General features: G+C 38.4%; 1 protein-coding gene across 1 annotated transcript in view; it reads right to left on the bottom strand.

Annotated features, from left to right (window-relative positions):
* Window positions 1-19,863, bottom strand: part of ABCC9 (ATP binding cassette subfamily C member 9) — a gene marked incomplete at its 5' end in the record, with an annotated part of 78,078 nt that overhangs the window by 12,540 nt on the left and 45,675 nt on the right. Inside the window, 6 exons of the mRNA XM_080810240.1 lie at window positions 1,272-1,380; window positions 3,735-3,813; window positions 4,566-4,696; window positions 6,368-6,488; window positions 7,060-7,161; window positions 17,425-17,527. Coding sequence (XP_080666366.1) covers window positions 1,272-1,380; window positions 3,735-3,813; window positions 4,566-4,696; window positions 6,368-6,488; window positions 7,060-7,161; window positions 17,425-17,527 — 645 coding nt within the window. The remainder of the gene's footprint in view (window positions 1-1,271; window positions 1,381-3,734; window positions 3,814-4,565; window positions 4,697-6,367; window positions 6,489-7,059; window positions 7,162-17,424; window positions 17,528-19,863) is intronic.

Raw genomic sequence — 19,863 nt, 5'->3', positions numbered from 1 at the left:
TTCCTTAAAATATAAGTCCCATTTGTTTTGGTTATTGCTATATCCTTAGTACCTAGACCAGTGCTCAGGATAGAGCAGGCATTCAATTCATGTGGGATGAATAAGTGAATGATGACCATTTGTTATGAAAAATGTTTTCTGAAGATACAATTAATAAATTTATATGTTGTATATGACATGATAAAATTCATTATGTGGATCTATCCACTTTCATACTCTATTTAATGTAACTTGAGTAGTGTCTAGCAAGGCGTTTTTACAGAACCGATGATTATATGAGAACATGCAATGCTATCTTAGAGGGTCCGTGCTGCACCAACCAGAATGGTAGTATTCATAATAAATCTATCCAGACACATCAATTCACTACAGCATTGCTAACTAACTGGATACATCCCCAACTTTTAACTTTTACAGCTGAATATTGAATACTCTTACGTCCATTTTCTCTTCAAGACAAAAAGAGGTGGCAATACTTATTTGTAATTAAGGTAGAGGAGGGGAGCAAGAGAGAACAAAGGACAAGGAGCGACATGACCTGGTGGGTAATGCCACGGTGGACTTTGGAGTCAGACAAACTTTACTTGGAATTGCCGTTCTACCACTTACTAAGTGTGTGAACTTGAACAAGTTAAAGCTTCTCTGAGGTTCAAAATTCTCATCCATAAAATGAGGGTAATAACACTAGAGCAGTGCTTTGAGGATTTAATGAGACAAGTATTTAAAGCACTTAGCAGATAGTAGATACCTTTTTTTTTTTTTTTTAAACTGTAGGAAACCATAAACCAGGCATGGAGAAGATTGCAGCAGCTTCTTAAAAGCAATTTTGGCTGAAAGAAAAATTATGAGGGATGGGGGAATCAAGGGATTAACCAAACTCAATATCTGCTAAACCCAAGCCAGATGCATAAGTAATAGGCAGGATATCTGTAGGGTAGAACACCTTGGAAATGTCTGCCAAGAATCACTGCCCCAAGGACAGAGGAAAAAGTGACTTGTGGAGTCAAATTGAAAGAGCAGAGCTCCTGGAAAAACATAAAGGACTGGCTTCTATAGGTTAATTTAGCAACTCTAAATTAAGCAACTCTAAATTTAGCAACTCTAAAAACTCTGGCTGTTTGGTTTCCCAAACCAAACAGCCAGAATATTTGATCGTGTCATCCTGATAATGTCATTCACACCTACCTGAAAAACAGTTCAAGGTAAAATGCTCCTATGAGCCAAAAGTTAAACCCTGAGACATTCAGGTTTCTGTTGAATATATCACCTACCTAATAGAACCACTGAATAGTATTGGATCCTGCAAAATGATCGAAAGTCTAGAACGTAGTGTGTGCAGTGGTAGTTTCGAAATGTCTATCCCATCAATGACAATCTTTCCTGTTAAACAGAAACAAAAAAATGCAGGCTTGTAGTAAAATCAAAAGTAAAATAATATTTGTTTACAAATTGAAAGTACTTTCTAGTTCGGGGTTGAAACTCAGAAGATAAAGCTTTCCATTTAAGTATTAGAAACATCATTATGCATTTCTATGAAAAATATACATTTTGGTGATATGTTCTCTTTCTTAAGTATTTTCTCTTAAAGTGATTCTCAATTTTTATTCAGTTTCCATGATTCCTACAAACCAAAAGTACTTTTTCTCCTTAATGGGACTTCTTCCTTCCAATAGTTATCCTTGTTCCCTGTTTTATTTTCCTTCACAATGTATTCTATATACATTCATTTATTTTTTTTTATTGTCTTTCTCTCTCTTCCAACTAGAATATAAACTCCTTGAAGACAGTGATTTTTGTCTAAATTATTCACTCTTTTATTGATTGAACAGGACAATGCATTGCAAATAAGAAAATTCTATGACAGGGTCACCTGGGTGGCTCAGTGGGTTAAGCCTCTGCCTTTGGCTCAGGTCATGGTGTCAGGGTCCTGGGATTGAGCCCCACATAGGGCTCTCTGCTCTCTGCGGGGCACCTGCTTCCCCCTCTCTCTCTGCCTTTCTCTCTGCCTACTTGTGATCTCTCTGTCTCTCTCTGTCTCTCTCTCTGTTAAATAAATAAATAAATAAATTTTTTAAAGAAAATTCTATGACATAGATATCAAATTTTGTTTATTTTTTAAAAGATTTTATTTATTTATTTGAGAGAAAGAGACAGACAGAGAAAGAGCATGAGAGGGGAGAAGGTGAGAGGGAGAAGCAGACTCCCCACAGAGCTGGGAGCCTGATGCAGGACTCGATCCCAGGACTCTGGGATCATGACCTGAGCCAAAGGCAGTGGCTTAACAAACTGAGTCACCCAGGCACCCAGATATCAAATTTTAATTAATTTCTCCATACTGTATTTAGATTTATTAGAGACTTGTGCCATCTTGATATCTTTTCCTCAAATTGTTAGATTATTTTATCACATCATTTTGTGCAAAGACAGAACTGCCATATGAAATGAGCAGGCCGGACAAAGAATGCAGGCCAGACAAAGAGCCCCTTTTCCAGCTAGATTTAGATTCAAGAAGAGACAAAGTGATCAGCTAAACTTTCTTTCAGGAATAACACATTATCTATTAAAATCTTAATAGCCTAATGCTAAAGAAGAAACTCAGTCATTGATAGCCCACATGGGGCCTGGAAGCATGTTTCTGGATTCATAAAGAACAGGGTAATCTAATATGTTCAGTTACAATGACAGGTTGGTTGGTTTGTTTGTTTGAATGAAAAGTGTCAATCAATTGTCTTTGGATCATGGAACTGGCTTACAGGGCAAATCCACTGAAAGTCCTTAAAATATCTGTGTTTTATTTATTATTACTAGCCATGAAGAGCAACCTGCTAACCCAGTGGCTGATCCCTACCTACTCTGCTCCTGAATCCAAACCCCAAGGAGATTGCAATTCCTGTAGTTCATCTCTGTTCATAAACTGACCTCTCCACCTCACAGAGCTGTTGCATAGATTACAATAATCTATGTCGCGTACAATAAAAATGTGAAGTACTATAATCCTCATCGCAATCATTTCAGATAATAATAGGAAGCACTTCCTTGAGCTGATGACCAAGCACACTGCTGGATCCCCTTCTATTCAAGATGGTTTACAGGCTCGGCTATTTATAGGCCACTTGATAGACTAAATAATGTGACATTTTTTTCTAAAGCAAAGATTAAATTATTTCCATGTATCATGTTATTAATAATTCTGTAGATGAATAAATATTTTTTTATATTGTCAACATGTGCTTGGCCCTTAGCAGGTTGCCACCCCACAAAATGTTCCGCATCATTAAACGTTGTTATGAAGGTAAGAGTCATGCACCAAAATTAATAGTGCAGATTATTTATCTCCTTGCATTTTTTTCCTTTGATGGAAATGGGTGTGTTTTTAGTTTGAGCAAAGCAAGACAGTCTTCCTTTCTCTCCCTTCCTCTTGAAATGCCACCTACATCTACGGCTGTTCAAAATGGGTGGCTTTGTTTTCATTTTATCAGTTTATTAGAATTCTTTAACCACAATCTCTGGAGCCAAGTTTAGAGCCAATAATTTTATTAACAATTCTGTGTTCATTCTTTACTTCTAGACTGTTGATCTGGGACACCTGCCTCAAACCATGGGTTGCAGGATGCAAAGTCCTCATAAATCTTTGCTCTTTATTTCTGCAAGATTAGGTAAGTTGAAGTCTCACTTTTTTTTTTTTTAAGGAAAAGCACCACATAGCCAATGAGAACATTTAGTTAGTAACTTACCATCAAATATATCCACCATTCTGAAGAAAGCCAGTGATAATGATGACTTTCCACTGCCAGTGCGACCGCAGATGCCCACCTAAAAATTTAGTAAGTGTCACTCAGAGAAAAAAGGACTCAGAAAAAAAAAACAAAAAACAAACAAAAACAGAAGATGGGCAAAAAATATTTTTAATTTCAACAAGATGCCATGGGGAAAATGTACCTCTATTTAAATAGTTGTAATAAATTATCATTCTTTTCTTAGGTCTCCTTTATGTATCATTATTAAGATAAAAACACAGAATCCTCACCAAATCTTCAATGATTTCATTCTAACTCTTTTTATTTGTATGTGGCTGTGGTGTTTTTCCTTCGTGGCTTAATTTTTGCACTTAGTATCTTGTTGGCCTAATAAGTAAGTATTCAATTTTATCTTAGAAGTGATGATTTTATAACAAAAAGTAGATAGACTCCAATTTTTTCCTGCACACTTCCTCTTTTTAAAGTAGCTAAAATGAATCATTTTGGGACTAAAGCTAGTACAAATGCAAAAGTTCTCAAGGGGATGTCTGATATGGCTGTGATCCAGAAGCCAGAAATTTGGAAAAACACACGTATTGGTGATTTTCCTCATCTTCATGGGAGACTAATGAACGGCAATACAATTTAAAGAACGTGCATTTTATCCTGATTCTCTCTCTTTTCTCTTTCATGTAGATAATTTGACCTGTAAATTGTAGGGAGTCTTAATGTGAGCCCAGTGAGGATGTACTTGGCTGGATGTCTAAGAGCTTAGCTAGAGATCAGATCCTCTGATCTCTACAAAACAAATGGCAGTGAATTCCATACCTTTTGCCCGGGTTTGATGTAAGCTTTGACGTGCTTAAGAACAGGTTTCAGATTATTTTCATATCTCACACACAAGTCATGAATCTTGATCTCTCCTTCCTGTGGCCAATGTTCTGGAACTTGAGAGGGGTCTGGGGGGTGAGGGTGGGGTAGGGGAAATCAGAGGGAGAGGGAGAGAAGGAGACAAGGGGCCGGAGGGACAAGGAGGGAGAAGGAGGGAAAGAGAGAGACAGGAGGAAACATATACATACTTATATAAATTTTACATGCAAACATATCCTTTTTTATTTTTTTATTTTTTTTAAAGATTTTATTTATTTATTTGACAGACAGAGATCACAAGTAGGCAGAGAGGCAGGCAGAGAGAGAGGAAGGGAAGCAGGCTCCCTGCCAAGCAGAGAGCCTGACGTGGGGCTTGATTCCAGGACCCTGAGATCATGACCTGAGCCGAAGGCAGAGGCTTTAACCCACTGAGCCACCCAGGCGCCCCAACATATCGTTTTTTAAATAAATTTAACGTCATTCTGAGCCAAATTCTGTATCCTTTTAAAACTGAAATTACATTCAGAACAAAGGCCTATAGATTGAGAACTTTCAAAATAGTTTTTTGTGCGTGTTTCTTTTTGAAGCATGAACTATCATGTCTTTTCTGCATTCTACCACTTGATTCTACTGAAGATACTTCATCTGCGAGTTGATTCATGTGTTCAGTCCGTCAGTCATCAAACAGCCAAGTGCCTAAAAATGTCAGAGGTGTTGTGCAAGGTCTTGGGAACATGGAGATGAAAGTCATGCCTCAAGGTGCCCTACATCCTGGGAAAGCATCAGGATCTACAGTACTGCGTGCAGTCACATGATGGAGTCCAGCCCAAGGCGCGCCGGGAGCACAGACAGTATAACCTGAGAGTTCCAGGAGGACTTCAAGAGAAGATGGTGACTGCGATGAGTCTTAAAGGACTAGGGATGGGGAGATTTGTTTCAAATATATGAGATACAAAGATAGAGAGAACAAAGAGAGAACAAAGATAAAAAGAAACCACAGCATGTTGGATAGGTGATGAGAGATGAGACCAGATAGGTGGGCAACGAACTGATGAAGAGGCTAGTGGTCTTAGCTAACTTATCTGGATTTTGTCCTTGAAGACCCAGATAGCTATAGAAGGATTTAGGCAGAAGAATGCATTTTAAATATTTTATTTATTTATTTGACAGAGAGAGAAGTCACAAGTAGACAGAGAGACAGGCAGAGAGAGCAGAGAGCCCAAAAGCGGGCTCGATCCCAGGACCCTGAGATCATGACCTGAGCTGAAGGCAGAGGCTTTAACCCACTTAGCCACCCAGGCGCCCAGAAGAATGCATTTTAAGCATGAAATTTGAATTTAAGAAAGATCATTCTATCTTCAGTATTGAATTCCCTGCCAATTTTATTTTAGCAAAGCTGAGAATCTCAGTGACTAAGATCCAAGTTTCTTGACATCTAGGTTAATAGGATCTTGAGAAAGAGAACATAACAGCTCATAGTGTAAGTTGGTAACGAATGTAATAAAGTCCAAATATTCTTTATAATTCTCTTTAACTATTACTACATAATGTATATTTGGAGTCGGTTGTATCCCAAACTTTTCAAGCCTAAATAGTTATATCATTTCAGGTGTACCTCATAAAGCAAGGTCACGATGAGAAGGGATTCTCTGGATATTAAAGTGGAGAACAAAAGCAAAAATGACAATGTGTCTGACATACAACTAATAGTGGTATAAAATAAATATTTGAGTGAAACAAAATAATATTCAGAACAATACCCATAGTGCCTTCATAGTTCTCAGATTCCATAGTCAAGAAACTGTTCACTTTCTTCACTGCCCCCATCTGGACCTCCAGGTCAGCCAAGTTCCTCACAACCCAGTTCAAATAATTGGTTATCTGTGTCAGGTGACAAAAAGAAGTTAACACATTTAAAATAAAGTAATGATCTTTGTAATCACTGGATATTTTAGGATAGGACGATTTGGACAGTTAGTGTACCTTATGTAGTACAATTCATAACACCAAGGAGGGTGTTCTGGGATAAAGCAGGCAAAGGAGATGTCCACTCTTCTTCAAGGGTCCTCACATGTCAATGATTCATAAACTGTCCTCTGATTTCCCTGCACAAGTTGCATGTACCTCTGTTTGCACTTATCTCATTTATATTCATATTCATTTTAGTGTCCCCAAATAGGCTGTGAACAACTTAAGACAAGGCTGTCAAATAGCCTTGGGAGTGCTCTCACCATAGTTTTTGAGGAGTTTCTAAAAACCAGTTTGCAGTATCTGAACTGAATCCACAGTGTCCTAAAATGCTGGGTTTAGGCCCCAATCTCCATTATTTGCAAGATGTCATTTTGTTACGAATTTCAATCTGCTCCTCTTATGTCCATGAATAGGAGTTGATAATAGCTAGAGAAAGTACCTCCAACACTATAGGAAAAGAGGTGTTTTCGTCCATACCTACCGTCAGTGCATACAGAAGACCCAAACCCACCAATCCAGAATTGGAAGAGCCGCTGATGGAGGCAATGGATGCCGTGAGGACAATGCAAGCTCCCAGATAATCCTAGAAAGGAGCAAGAAAAGGCGTTAGAAGATTCTCCTCAAGTTCTTAAAAGATCCCAATCAATTTACAAATGTGATCACGAAGACAGCATACATCACTTCTTGTGTGTCCTGTCACACTTCCGAGGAAGGCTACCAAAGAAAGGGATAAATGCCAACTCATCACGTTAAGGCTGGAATGGGTGTAATTCAATGATCTCATTGTATCCATGCAGAAATGGATTCAGAGAAGTTAAATAACTTGCCAGAAATTTAGCTCCAATTTGTGGCCCAACCAGCAACAGACAAAGGGTTTCTTTTTCTCCTCCGCTCCCAACCCCCACCGGCAACTTTCTATTGCATTGTGTTGCCAGATAAGCAATTATTTGGAGACTTGATTTCCTACCTTAAATTTCATGTGTGCTTATTTCTGGGTTATGACCTATCTCCCTTGTGCGATATAGTAAGGGACCTGCAGAAATTTGCATCTGGCTGCCTTGTTGAGATTGCTATCTAAACTTTTTGTCAAATATCTGGGCTCAGAGTCTGGGACATTAAATCTCCAGATTCCATGTAAATAAGAAAAGGGGTTATATTTAGTCATAAATGGGAAGTGTGGGCCTGTCTTAGAGCATCTGAATTATCTATGGTCTATCAGTGATAAACTCTTCTATGGAATTTTAAAAAATTCATTGAAGTCAGTCTTTCACTCAAATAAGAAACAGGGCACATCTGTCCATCTTCTTTCCTTTAAAAAAAAAAAGATCTTATTTATGTATTTAGGAGAGAAAGAGAGAGCACAGGGGGTGTGTGGAAGGGCAGAGGGAGAGGGAGAGAATCTTAAGCAAAGTCCACGTTCAATGTGGGACTCGATGTCATGCCCCTGAGATCATGAACTGAGCTGAAATCAAGGGTCGGACTCTTAACCGACTAAGCCACTCAGACACCCCACATCTGTCCATTTTTTTAAAAAAAGATTTTATTTATTTATTGGACAGACAGAGATCACAAGTAGGCAGAGAGGCAGGCAGAGAGAGAGGAGGAAGCAGGCTCCCTGCAGAGCAGAGAGCCCCATGTGAGGCTCGATCCCAGGACCCTGGGATCATGACCTGAGCCGAAAGCAGAGGCTTTAACCTACTGAGCCACCCAGGCACCCCGACATCTGTCCATTTTTGAACACGTCTTCCTTTATCATTCCCCAGCACTATTTGGCACTGTTACGTCTTATCATTTGAAAAAGAAATCTTAAAAACTTTTCATGCCGATGAGTCATATGTACCAGAAGCAGGTAACATTTCAGGCATGAGCACCTCTAGAACTATTTCAAGTCTCATTTCACTTGTGACCTTCCTAGCTAGATATGTCTCTGATCCCTAAAAAAAAAAAAAAAAAAAAAAAAAAAAAACAAAAAACAAAACAAAAACTAATAATTAGGTGATAAGGCTTTAATGACAGTAATGGAGTGTTTAACATGCTGGCGTCAACAAATGAAGTTACTCAAATCAGCTCATATGTGCGCATTCCTGCCTTTTTTTAGAACACATCCAAAGATCCAGGTCTTGAAGAGCAATCAATAATCCCAGCCTTGAAATCAAAGATCTGGGTTCAGAGGCTGACTTTGCCAATTACCACACAAATACTTTAAACCCCTTTGAAACTCAGTTTCCTTGGGAAATAGAAATGATACCTAATTCAAAGACTTTGAAAGGACTCAGAAAAGATTAAATACCCGTTGGATTTCACCACCTCCATGTACCAGGATGTCTTTTTTCCTCTGGATGATTTTCAAATGTTTGAAGAAGCTTAAAAGTTTATGTGCGCCATAAAACATCAAAGGTTACAAAGAGGCACTAATATTTAATTCCATAAGGATTTCCATGATCTTAACAAAGAATAAAGAAAGAAATCATGCAGAGTTACTCTCTCGAGGCAGTAAATTCCCAAGAGGTAGTAAATACTCCTTGGATTGCTTCTTCCCGTTGGACCATGTGTTAACAACTCGTCACATCCCCATTAGACAGTACTTCTTCTTTTTCCCTTTATTTGAAGCAACAACTACATGGGTGCATAATCTAACCAGTCTGGGCCACTCTTGGAATATGAATTTTTCCTTCCAGCCCTCTGTGCAAAGTTAATATTTCTGAAGGTATGTCATAAATTTGTAATTTCTATATTATCTTTTATAAAAAGACTCATAAAAATTTTCTGTGATGAGTCCCAGAGAGTAAGTTAGTATCAGGAGATATTTTGAGTAAGGCCCTCCCTCCCAACTTGATATAAAGAAACACTCCATTCAGCTTCCGAGAAATTTCTGTGGGTAAAGGACACACTAAGGATTTGAAACAAGGCATCTTTTTATTAACTTCTATTCTCCACTTCTTCCCAGATGACCTTATTGGGAGGAAGAGCCTTGTTCATTCATATAGTCATTCATATGTGTGTGTGTATTTGTTTTTAAAAAATTCTACTTACTTAAAATATAGTGTAATGTTAGTTTCAGGAGTAGAATTTAGTGATTTATCACTTACATAGAACACCCAATGCTCATCACAAGTGCCTTCCTTAATGTCCATCACCCATTTAGCCCATCTCCCCATCCACCTCCCCTCCATCAACCCTCTTTGTTCTCTATAGTTAAAAGTGTGTTTTATGGTTTGCCTCTCTCTCTTTTTTCCCCCATGTTCATCTGTTTCATATCTTAAATTCCACATATGGTATTTGTCTTTCTCTGACTGACTTATTTCACTCTCTAGCTCCATCCACGTTGTTGCAAATGGCAAGATTTCATTCTTTTTTTAGTATATGTGCTGCCGAAGCGAACACTCATTCTTTTTTTATGGATGAGTAATATTCTGCTTCTTTATCCATTAGTCAATGGACACTTGGGCACTTTCTACAATTTGGCTATTGTTGATAATGCTGTTATAAACATCAGGGTGCATGTATCCCTTTAAATCAGTATTTCTGCATTCTTTGGGTAAATACTTGGCAGTGCAATTTTTGGGTCATAAGTTAGTTCTATTTTTAACTTTGTGAGGAACCTCCATACTGTTTTCCAGAGGGGCTTCACCAGTTTGCATTCTCACTAGCAGGGCAGGAGGGTTTATTTGTCTCCATATCCTTGCCAACATCTGTTGTTTCCTGTGTTGTTAATTTAAGCCACTCTGACAGGTGTGAGGTGGTATCTCATTGTGGTTTTGATTTGTATTCCCTGATGCCGAGTGTTGTGGAGCATCTTTTCATGTGTCTGTTGGCCATCTGGATGTCTTCTTTGAAAAAATGTTTATTCATGTCTTCTGCCCATTTCTTGACTGGATTATTTATTTTTGGGGTGTTGAGTTTGATAAGTTCTTCATAGATTCTTGGTACTAACCCTTTATCAGATATGTCCTTTGCAAATACCTTCTCCCATTCTGTAGGTTGTCTTTTAGTTTTGCTGATTGTTTCCTTCCCTGTGCAGAAGATTTTTGTCTTGATGAAGTCCCAATAGTTCATTTTTGCTTTTGTTTCCCTTGCCTCCAGAGATGTAGTGTCTAGTAAGAAGCTGCTGTGGTTGATGTCAAAGAAGTTGCTCCCTGGGTTCTCCTCTAGGATTTTGATGGTTTCCTGTCTTATATTTAGGTCTTTCTTCTATTTTGAATTTATTTTTGTGCATGATGTAAAGAAAGTGGTCCAGTTTCATTCTTCTACATGTGGCTGTCCAGTTTTCCCAACAACATTTGTTGAAGAGACAGTCTTTTTCCCATTGGATATTCTCTTCTGGTTTGTGGAAGGTTTTGACCAAAATGTTGTGGAGCCATTTCTGGGTTTTTCTATTCTGTTCCACTGATCGATATGTCTCTTTTTGTGTCGGTACCACATTGCCTTGATCACTACAGCTTTGTAATATAATTTGTCCAGAATTGAGATGCCTCCAACTTTTTCTTTTTCAAGATTGTATACATTCTTTTAAAAGTATAACAATAAAATAATCACTGAGTTTCAAGAAATGGATAGTAGACAGTAGACCTAATGTAAACATTATGAAGGAAATGCAAAACATTATGCACTCAATCTGTCTCTTTTCTTCTCTTTTTCTCTCTTTCTCTCACACCACACCTCTCCCCATTAAATTGACTATGGAACCTTATATTTTATATTGGGGCCTGGATTCACTCATTATATAGAACTAAATGGTTGATTCAGTTAGATGATTTAAATTATTTTCTATTGACTTAAAAATGATAATTTTGGTAATAGATAAATAGCCTTAGCCTGGCAATACTGCCAGCAAGAGAAGTGAAAACAGACGAAGGGAGGGAAGAAAGGAGGCTGATGAGTAAGTCTGAGCTAATATATATTTTCTGGCTCTCTTTCATGGCTAATGTTTTTAAAACTACTTGAAAGATTCTCAGTATGATCATCAGACACTGTTATTTTTATTTTTAGTCCAGTATATAAAATATGTCAAAATTTATATACAAAAGTATAATATCTTAATATATAGAGAGATATCTATTTGTAGGATATATATTTTACATATATAAAGTATACTTTTTTTTTATTTAACTTCAAGGTAGTTAATATACAGTGCAGCACTGGTTTGAGGAGCAGAATGCAGTGATTCATCACCCACCTACAATACTCAATGCTCATCCCAGCAAGTGCCCTCCTTAATGCCCATCACCTGTTTAGTCCATCCACCCACCAGTCACCTTCCCTCCAGCAACCCTCATTTTGTTCTCTATATTTAAGATTTTATTATAGTTTGTTTCCCTCTCTGTTTTTATCTGATTTTCTTGTTTTATTTTTTAATAAAGATAATGTATAGAGATAAATGTTTTTGACATCTCAGCCGTAAGGAACAGCTTTTTGAAGTGCTTTGATAGCACAATTTCCAGGGGATGAACCCGTTTTCAAAATCTACAGTCTACTAAATTCATATAGATACGAGAGCTTAAAAGCCAGCATGTCTGCAGCTTAGTAGCTATATAACAAAGTTATTTTATTTATTATAAAAAATATTCTTCATCCCTTTTTTAAGAAAGTGCTATTCTTCTTGTCTTCTAGTTATACCAACTAGATAGTTTCAGATCACTCCTGGATTATTGCCACTGCTCAAAAATCCTTTTTCTATGGAATACTGAAGGGAAACAAGTAACATTTGCAGGGATAGGACTGTGGGACATGGATTGTGCTAGGTGCTCTCTGTAATAAATAGTATGATTTTTGGTGTCAGAAAAAAATTATTTTTTCTAAAAAAAACTAAAACAAAACTTTTTTTGTAATGAATTTGGAATGTTTTAGAGTCATTTAATCAGAATTTCACCTTGATCTGCATAAGAAAGGAAGCTCCTCTGTGCACCATGTTTATCAAGAAGACTCATAGCAAAATCACTAAATTCCATTAACTTCCCTTCAAACCGTTCAGGAGTACAGATGTATGAAGTTGATTGATAGTAAGAGCTTGTATTAGCTCTCTATTTTTCACTTCATTTACCATTTTTTAAAGATTTTATTTATTTATTTGTCACAGAGAGAGAGAGAAGGAGAGAGAGACAGTGCGCACAAGCAGAGGGAGAGGCAGGCAGGAGGAGAAGCAGGCGTCCCACTGAGCTGAAGGAGCCACTTAACAAGTTTAATGAGTTACAAAGTGATTCTATACTTACACCTTCTTTCCTTTCTTTGCAATATGCCAACAACAAAATAATTTCAAGGCAATAAATTAAGAAAGGAGAAGTGGCTGATCTGAATAACTCACACAAAAGAGAGCAAATACTTAGGGATCACTAGCAGTATTCATTCTACTGCTTAGCCCTTACCCATCCTAACTAATCCATTCCATGAAAACACACCTGTGGTCAAAACGAAACAGAAGCTACTGCACATAAAAATTGCCAGTTCTCCAAGAGGGCCCCACTGCCGGACATTGTATTGGGATAGTGATAAACTATAACTTCCATCGAGTCTGTGAATGCGACACTCCTTCCAGGGATAAGCCTCTGATTTCCAAGTCAAAAGAGAGGCCTCTTGTCCAGATTTCTAGTGATTCAAGGACATGTATCTATCTATGGGATTATAGTGAAAATGGTAATTTTCTATAAAACAGACTTACAAACGGCTAACGGCAACATAATCTCTACGCAGCCCTCAGCAGTACCACTCTCTGGTACCACTGAGTATCTGGGAGCATAGAGCAGGGCCTCCCAATGACAAGATCAGAGCACACCTGTCTGTGGTGGAGTTAGGAATACACAGAAAAGTTCTGTGCTGTTTCGTAAAATCGACTCTCGTGCAAGCTCACCCTGAAGGCTATTTTCACTTCAGCCTGTTGATGCTAACGTTTTTTTGTTTTGGGGTTTTTCTTTTTTTTTTTTTTTTTTGGCTTCCTGATGTGAATTTTCTTTCATCCTTTCACCACACAGCAAGACAAAGCCTTGGAAAGACAGCCTTTAGATAGAGTTACACAATTTTTGCAAATGGAAACACCGATGCCAAAGAACTGGAACTGTTTAGTGCAGGGCTGAGGAGAAAACGCCGTGCTGAACAAAGGACGTAAGCAGCATTCAAAGGTTAGGCTGTAGAGACACCCTGCACATGACTGGGGCCCACTTCACTTGGCACCCGGAGGAACAACACTCCCCTCTCTGCCAAAGCAAGCCGGGTGGTCACAATCTAGCTCCTCTCCCACCAGCCAAATTATTCTTTTAGACTCTTGTCCTTTTTTGATGCGAGTGTATTGTGACCTTCATTTTTTTCCTAATTCGGAATGAATATGAAGTGACTACGGTGGGCAGGGCTATGTAGTCCATAGGGAAAGCTGTTTACTCAGGGAAAGGGAATAACTTGTGATTGTCTTAGCTCTTGCTTAACTTGACCAGGAAAAGAAACGAGAGCCATATATTTAAAATAAATTAGAGAATAAACAAAAATTGGATGGGGCTCATGGATCTTCTGAAATCCCACAAGAGGTGTTTTTCTCTGGCTCCTCCTCCTTCCTTCTCCTTGAGATTTTCCATCCATGGAATTCAGTGGCATTGCTTCCGAAACTCGAACTGAGAGTGAAGAGGAAGGGAAGCGAAAAATAGCCACAGAAAGCAATGATAAGTTTTCTCCTCTTTCTCTTTATGAAGGTGATGAGTCCATGAATTAGAGTTGGTGAAATCCCCAGATCTGCATCAGGAAATCCTGTTTGCTTCTTCTGATTTATGCCTAATGCCCCAACCTTCCTTGTACCGTTTTAGTTGTGTTTCTGCTACAGGAACTCTAAGAATATTTGCTATAAGCAGATATTTTTGCTAAATGAGGAATATGGCAAAAAATAGAGAAAGGAGGGGGTGTGTTGTTACTGTGGGTAAGTAAGATCAATGCAGACTCAGTGGACCAAATAGAAGTTTTCATTACTTATTTTTCTAATGACTTACAAGGCAGAATATGTCCAGCTGTGGGGGTCAGAGAACAGTTCACACCCTCGTCCCCAAGGTCCTGTATCTCAACATCCATGTTTCTGACACAAGATCCACTTATTTCAAACTGAAATCGTGTCTCCAGTGATGGAGATGTGTCCACAAGAGCACAATAGTAATGAGGTCATTATATGTGTACAACTGGGAGAAAAGTTACTTCCTAATAGGAGTTATCTAGTTAACTGATTCCATACTCCTACTATAGCATATGTTCTTGAATTACACATTTGTAGTTGAATAAAGATTCTGATATTAACATATTCTAAATAATATCCTGGTTCTAATGAACACTCTCAAGGTACTCAGAAGAAGAGAGTGAATCTGACTAGTTTAGGTTGGATCACTGGGGTTGTCTAGAGGTGTGTGTGTGTGTATGCATACCCACATAAACTTACTGACACACACAATTAGGCAAAGGAGACAAATCATAAACAAAAGACTTTGGACCTTGATTTCTGTCAGCAGAGATGTCTGGAATTTTACAATAAATCAGCAAGTTCCTTACCAAAACTTGCCTTTACCCACCAGAAACAGAAGCAAAAGGTTCCTTTTTTTTTTTTTTGAATTGGTTTTTAAGAGAGAGCTCTGGTAATGAGACCAGACAAGAATTCTTGGAAGGATCAAAATACACAGAAAACGGAGACAAGACACACCAACAAATGTATCTTCAAGGAACAGAATGGATGGCAGAGCCTGCCCTTCCTGTTTCAAACATCATTATTTTCTTTAGGTCTCTACAGCTGAAACTAGAATTCTTTTACATTTGGGTTGTCCCGCTGCCTTTTCACATGGGGTTTAAAGTAATGAGCCGTGAGTCAAACTGAACTAAAGCCATTCTGAATCTGGCCACTCTTCCTCTCTAATTTCTCCTGACCTCCCCTTTCTTGGCAGTCTGAAGGCTCTAATATCTTGTCTTTTGGCTATGAGAGCGGAACATATGGTTTGCTTGAAGATTCTTGTTAAACACTTGTCCATTAACCTGACAGTAGGAAGTGCTAAAGAACAGAAACAGGAGTCCAGTCAGACATTCACCTCAAGTCCAAAGCAAACACACTTGCCCTCTAAAACACCTGCTTGATCTCCAAGTTAAGCAAAATCAAACAACAAACGTAACCATTGACATTTTCTATTATGATTTGGGGACATTCTTTCATCAAGCTCTTTCATGATTTATTCTATTTTTCAGATATGATTGGGTTGTTTTTTTTTCTTCCTTAGAGAAAACAAATTTAAAAAACAAATAGGAGTTTAAAACAATGAATTAGGGTCTGGATAGGATCTAGGAATAATGTCTTAGTTTTGTTATAAATCAAGCAACATTTCATCTGCCTTTATGCTCTCTATAGGTAATTCAGGAGACATTTTGCCCAACCCCTACAGCTAGCTGGAAGGAATTTCTTATCAACAACCAATGCTTCTATCTAAAATTTGTAAAATATAATTGTGTTATGTCACTGAATAATTTCTACATTGTAACTAATATAGTGGAAGAGAGTCTCTGTAAACCAGCGGGAAATCATGACAACTAAAGCCCAAGGTGGGGGCAGGGGCACGGTCCAAGAATCCATACCAACCTGTATCCATCCATCAACAACTCAGGTTGTACTTGGGCTCTTTCATTTCCAACTCATCAAATTCCTTTTACTATCTGCCTTCTTTGGTCTGTTGAGTTTTGAAAGCCTGAATATAGTAGACATGATAGCCTTGTAATAGTACAGATAAACTTCCTTTTCCTTTGGACAAATGGATAGATAATTATTTTCTTATCTTATTTTTATTTTTTTAAAGACTTTATTTACTTATTTGAGAAGGAGAGCACAAGTGGGGTGGGGGAGAGAGGCAAAGAGAGAAGGAGAAGCAGACTCTCCGCTGAGCAGGGAGCCCGATGCAGGACTCCATCCCAGCACCCTGGGATCATGACCCGAGCTGAAGGCAGCGGCTTAATAACTGAGCCACCCAGGTTCCCCAATAGAAAAAAATTTTTTTTTAAAGATTAAAGACAACTCTTCATTATCACCAAAGTAGCTTATTTATAGTACAGAATATGCAGACCAGTCTGCAAACTACATTTCCTTCCTTTCTGGAACTTGTGTCCCATCCATCTCCTGGCTCATACTCCAGCTGTTTGGCTCATGAACCACTTACCACAGCAGGTGCTGTTTCCATTCACTTATTTATTTATTCATCCTTTCATTCAAAAGACATTTGTTGAGTGCACCTGCTAATCAGGAAACTAAAGGCTTTATATTACTATTTTTCATCCTAATATCCCCATGAAGTACATATTCTTATTCCTATTTTACAGATGAGGAACAGACTCAAATTAATTAACTTGCTAGATCAAGTCTGTATGATGCCAAACCATGTGCCTGTCCTCCTCCTTCACAAGGGATAGAAGAAGGCGACAGATGATTAATTGCAGTTTTTTACATTTTGCGCTAATGTGATCCTCCACTGGCTTAAAACATAGAAAGTCACCATCTCTTCCAGGCTTGCCCTGCTCAGTGAAGGAAACGAGTACATCTGTTCACTTGTCAAATTTGTTCTTTTGAAAAAAAAATGAAGTTATACAAACATTTGCCATTCCATTAACTTATGTGATCTAGAGACTAATGAACACAAAATGAATTTTTGCTTTTTGGGCTATTTGTCTTGCCATTAGCTAAAACATTATGACAAACTTCATCTGTAACATAAACAAACCTGAGCTATTTTAACGTTCGGAAAAAGTGAAGTTAGTGTGGCTCTCAGTGCAAGACTAATTTTTACAACTGCCTCCCTCTTTGCATCAGTCCCCTTTTTTGTTTGGATTCCATTTGGAAATCATGAAATGGACGTACCGTTCTGACCTCTAGCCATCTGTTGGCTGCTGAGAGAAACAAGTAGGCAATGTTGTTCGTGTCCGTCAGTTCCAGCATACGTTGCTTAAATCTGGTTTCATGCCTGTAGAAAACAAAAATATTATCATGCTAGCCACCAACAGGAGAAATAATAAGAAACAGTCACACTTACTACTACACTGTTTACTCAACATCGTGACAAACGGATGGGACGGAATGACTAGTAAATGGACTCCTACTTCAAAATAAAGGCCAGCTGCTACTGCTTTGCTGCACACTTACTGGAGAGGGTGTGGTCCGGTCTTTCTTCCTTTCTTAGACCCCTGCTATGAAAAGGAAGCTTTCTGATGACAAATTCCTATTAAGGATCACTTCATAAATTTCCTCATAATTTTGCGGCCACAAAAACAAGGCACGGCCTATGTTGCAAGGGCCTTACAAAAACCAGAGTAAGTTGTACAGAAGTGCGGTATGCTCTACCTACTTTTTATTGCCTTTTTTTTTTTTTAAACTTTTCTAAATAACACAGTTAAAGGTGGGTAGGAGGAGCTGGATGAGGACCAGAGAAGATAGGAAACTATGCATGTGTAACAGGCAAATAGATACTTTTAAATTTCTCCTTCTGCTGGGGTTTCTGGGAACCAAAGAAGGAAACTGAGTAGAAAGAAGTAGAGGATGGAGGTCCTTGGAGGCGGCAGATGTTCTTGTTAGATGAGATAGCTTATGCTCAAGGTTCTAAAATATTTGTAAGGATGGTCACTGCACGAAAGGAACTCTCAGCCTATGGTACTTATAGGATTATATGACAAACACAGTTTAAATATCGATCCCTGGCCAAATTCAGTTCATTCTTGGAAATCAACATCATCAGACCAAATTCTGGGTCATCCGTGTTATAAATGAAACTTCTAATAAGAAACTTATCCATCTGAACATGTGAGCTACTTTTTCACAGAACTCATGCTACATGGTGATAAATCTTTCCAAATAACAAAAATAGTCTCTCTTCATTTTTCAGTTATTTTCCGTGAATAACAAAAACAATGGAAAGCTGGATAATATAATCAAAATAACTGATTTGAAGGTTGGAGGAAATGCCAAATCAAAATGTGGTCTATTCACTCTTCATGGCTGTGACTGTTCATATATGGACCACTTGTCTGTGCATTATGTTCCTAAGGCATAGCCAAGTTTCATTTGACAGCTCAGAAATGATTCCTGTTTGATAAAAGACTGCCTCAAGTTTCCCCAAATCTTCAAATGAATTTGAAAACTTTATATTAAACCATCACTATGTCACAAGTCCTGTGTGGGGCGTTCACTTGGCCCACAGAGTCGTCCATACAGGCCAATATAAAGCAGATACTTGATATCTGTCCAATCCATCTGATCATTCCAATATGCCAAACCAGATAAATCAGATAACTGAGTCAGACAACATCTGATCTACAATAATCAAAGGATTTGGCAATCAGAGCCAAATAATTACCTCACTTTGAGTTATGAGTTTGCAGCCTTGACCTAAATGCCATGTACAGAAGGACCTACACGGAAGAGCAACTTACTGGAGTGGGCCTGAGCAGTCCCAGGAACATGCCTGTCTTGTTCTGGGATGGCCCCTTAGAACTGAAGAGAGTGAATAAGGAAAAGGGAGGATGGCCCACAGGACTAGAGGATTTACTGCAATAGTGGATATGAACGGTAATGAGATATATCCACCTAAGGAACAACATTTCTGTATTTGCAATGTTAGGGAGATTTTTAGCCATTCATTCAGAAACTTTGCCAAATACCAACTCTATGCAAGACATCAGGGGGAAAAAAAAAAAAAATATATATATATATATATATATATATATGAACAAGATGTAACCTCTGCCCTTGAGGAACACTGTCTTTAGGGAAGGAGGTAAACACGGTGTTAACAAGCAAGGACCATGCAACACAGAGGCTGGTTATAACAGCCCTGTGCACGAAATGCTACTTGAATATAAAGGAAGGGGGTGATTCACACAGGGAATGAGCTGGAGGATGGGGAGAGAAGGAGGATTAAGCAAAGTTTCATGGAGGACCTGGAGGATGATCCGAGTGAGGTTTTAAAGGATGAGCTGAATTCTTCAGATTAACAAGGGAGGACAAAGCTCTGGAAACAGTAGGAACAACATGAGCAAAGGCACAGAAATGAGAAAGCTCATCATGTTCAGGGGCTCAAGAGAGGGTTCGCTCTCTACAGGATGGTGGTAATGGAGAGATTGGGAATGGGGCCCACTGGACCAAAGCCACTGGGCCACCTTTTAGATGAACATCAAAGACTTTATTCTGACAAAGTGCTTTGTCTGGGATGCTTCTTACTCTTCATTTAGTTGTGGGATATTGTTTCAGATGCACTCTTAAAGAGTTTGTAAATGGAATTGGCAACGGTCTGAAGCAGCAGCGAGA

This window comes from Martes martes, assembly GCF_963455335.1.
Source record: "Martes martes genome assembly, chromosome: 8".
In the NCBI taxonomy this organism is placed as follows: domain Eukaryota; kingdom Metazoa; phylum Chordata; class Mammalia; order Carnivora; family Mustelidae; genus Martes; species Martes martes.
This window is presented reverse-complemented; position numbering and strand designations above follow the sequence as displayed.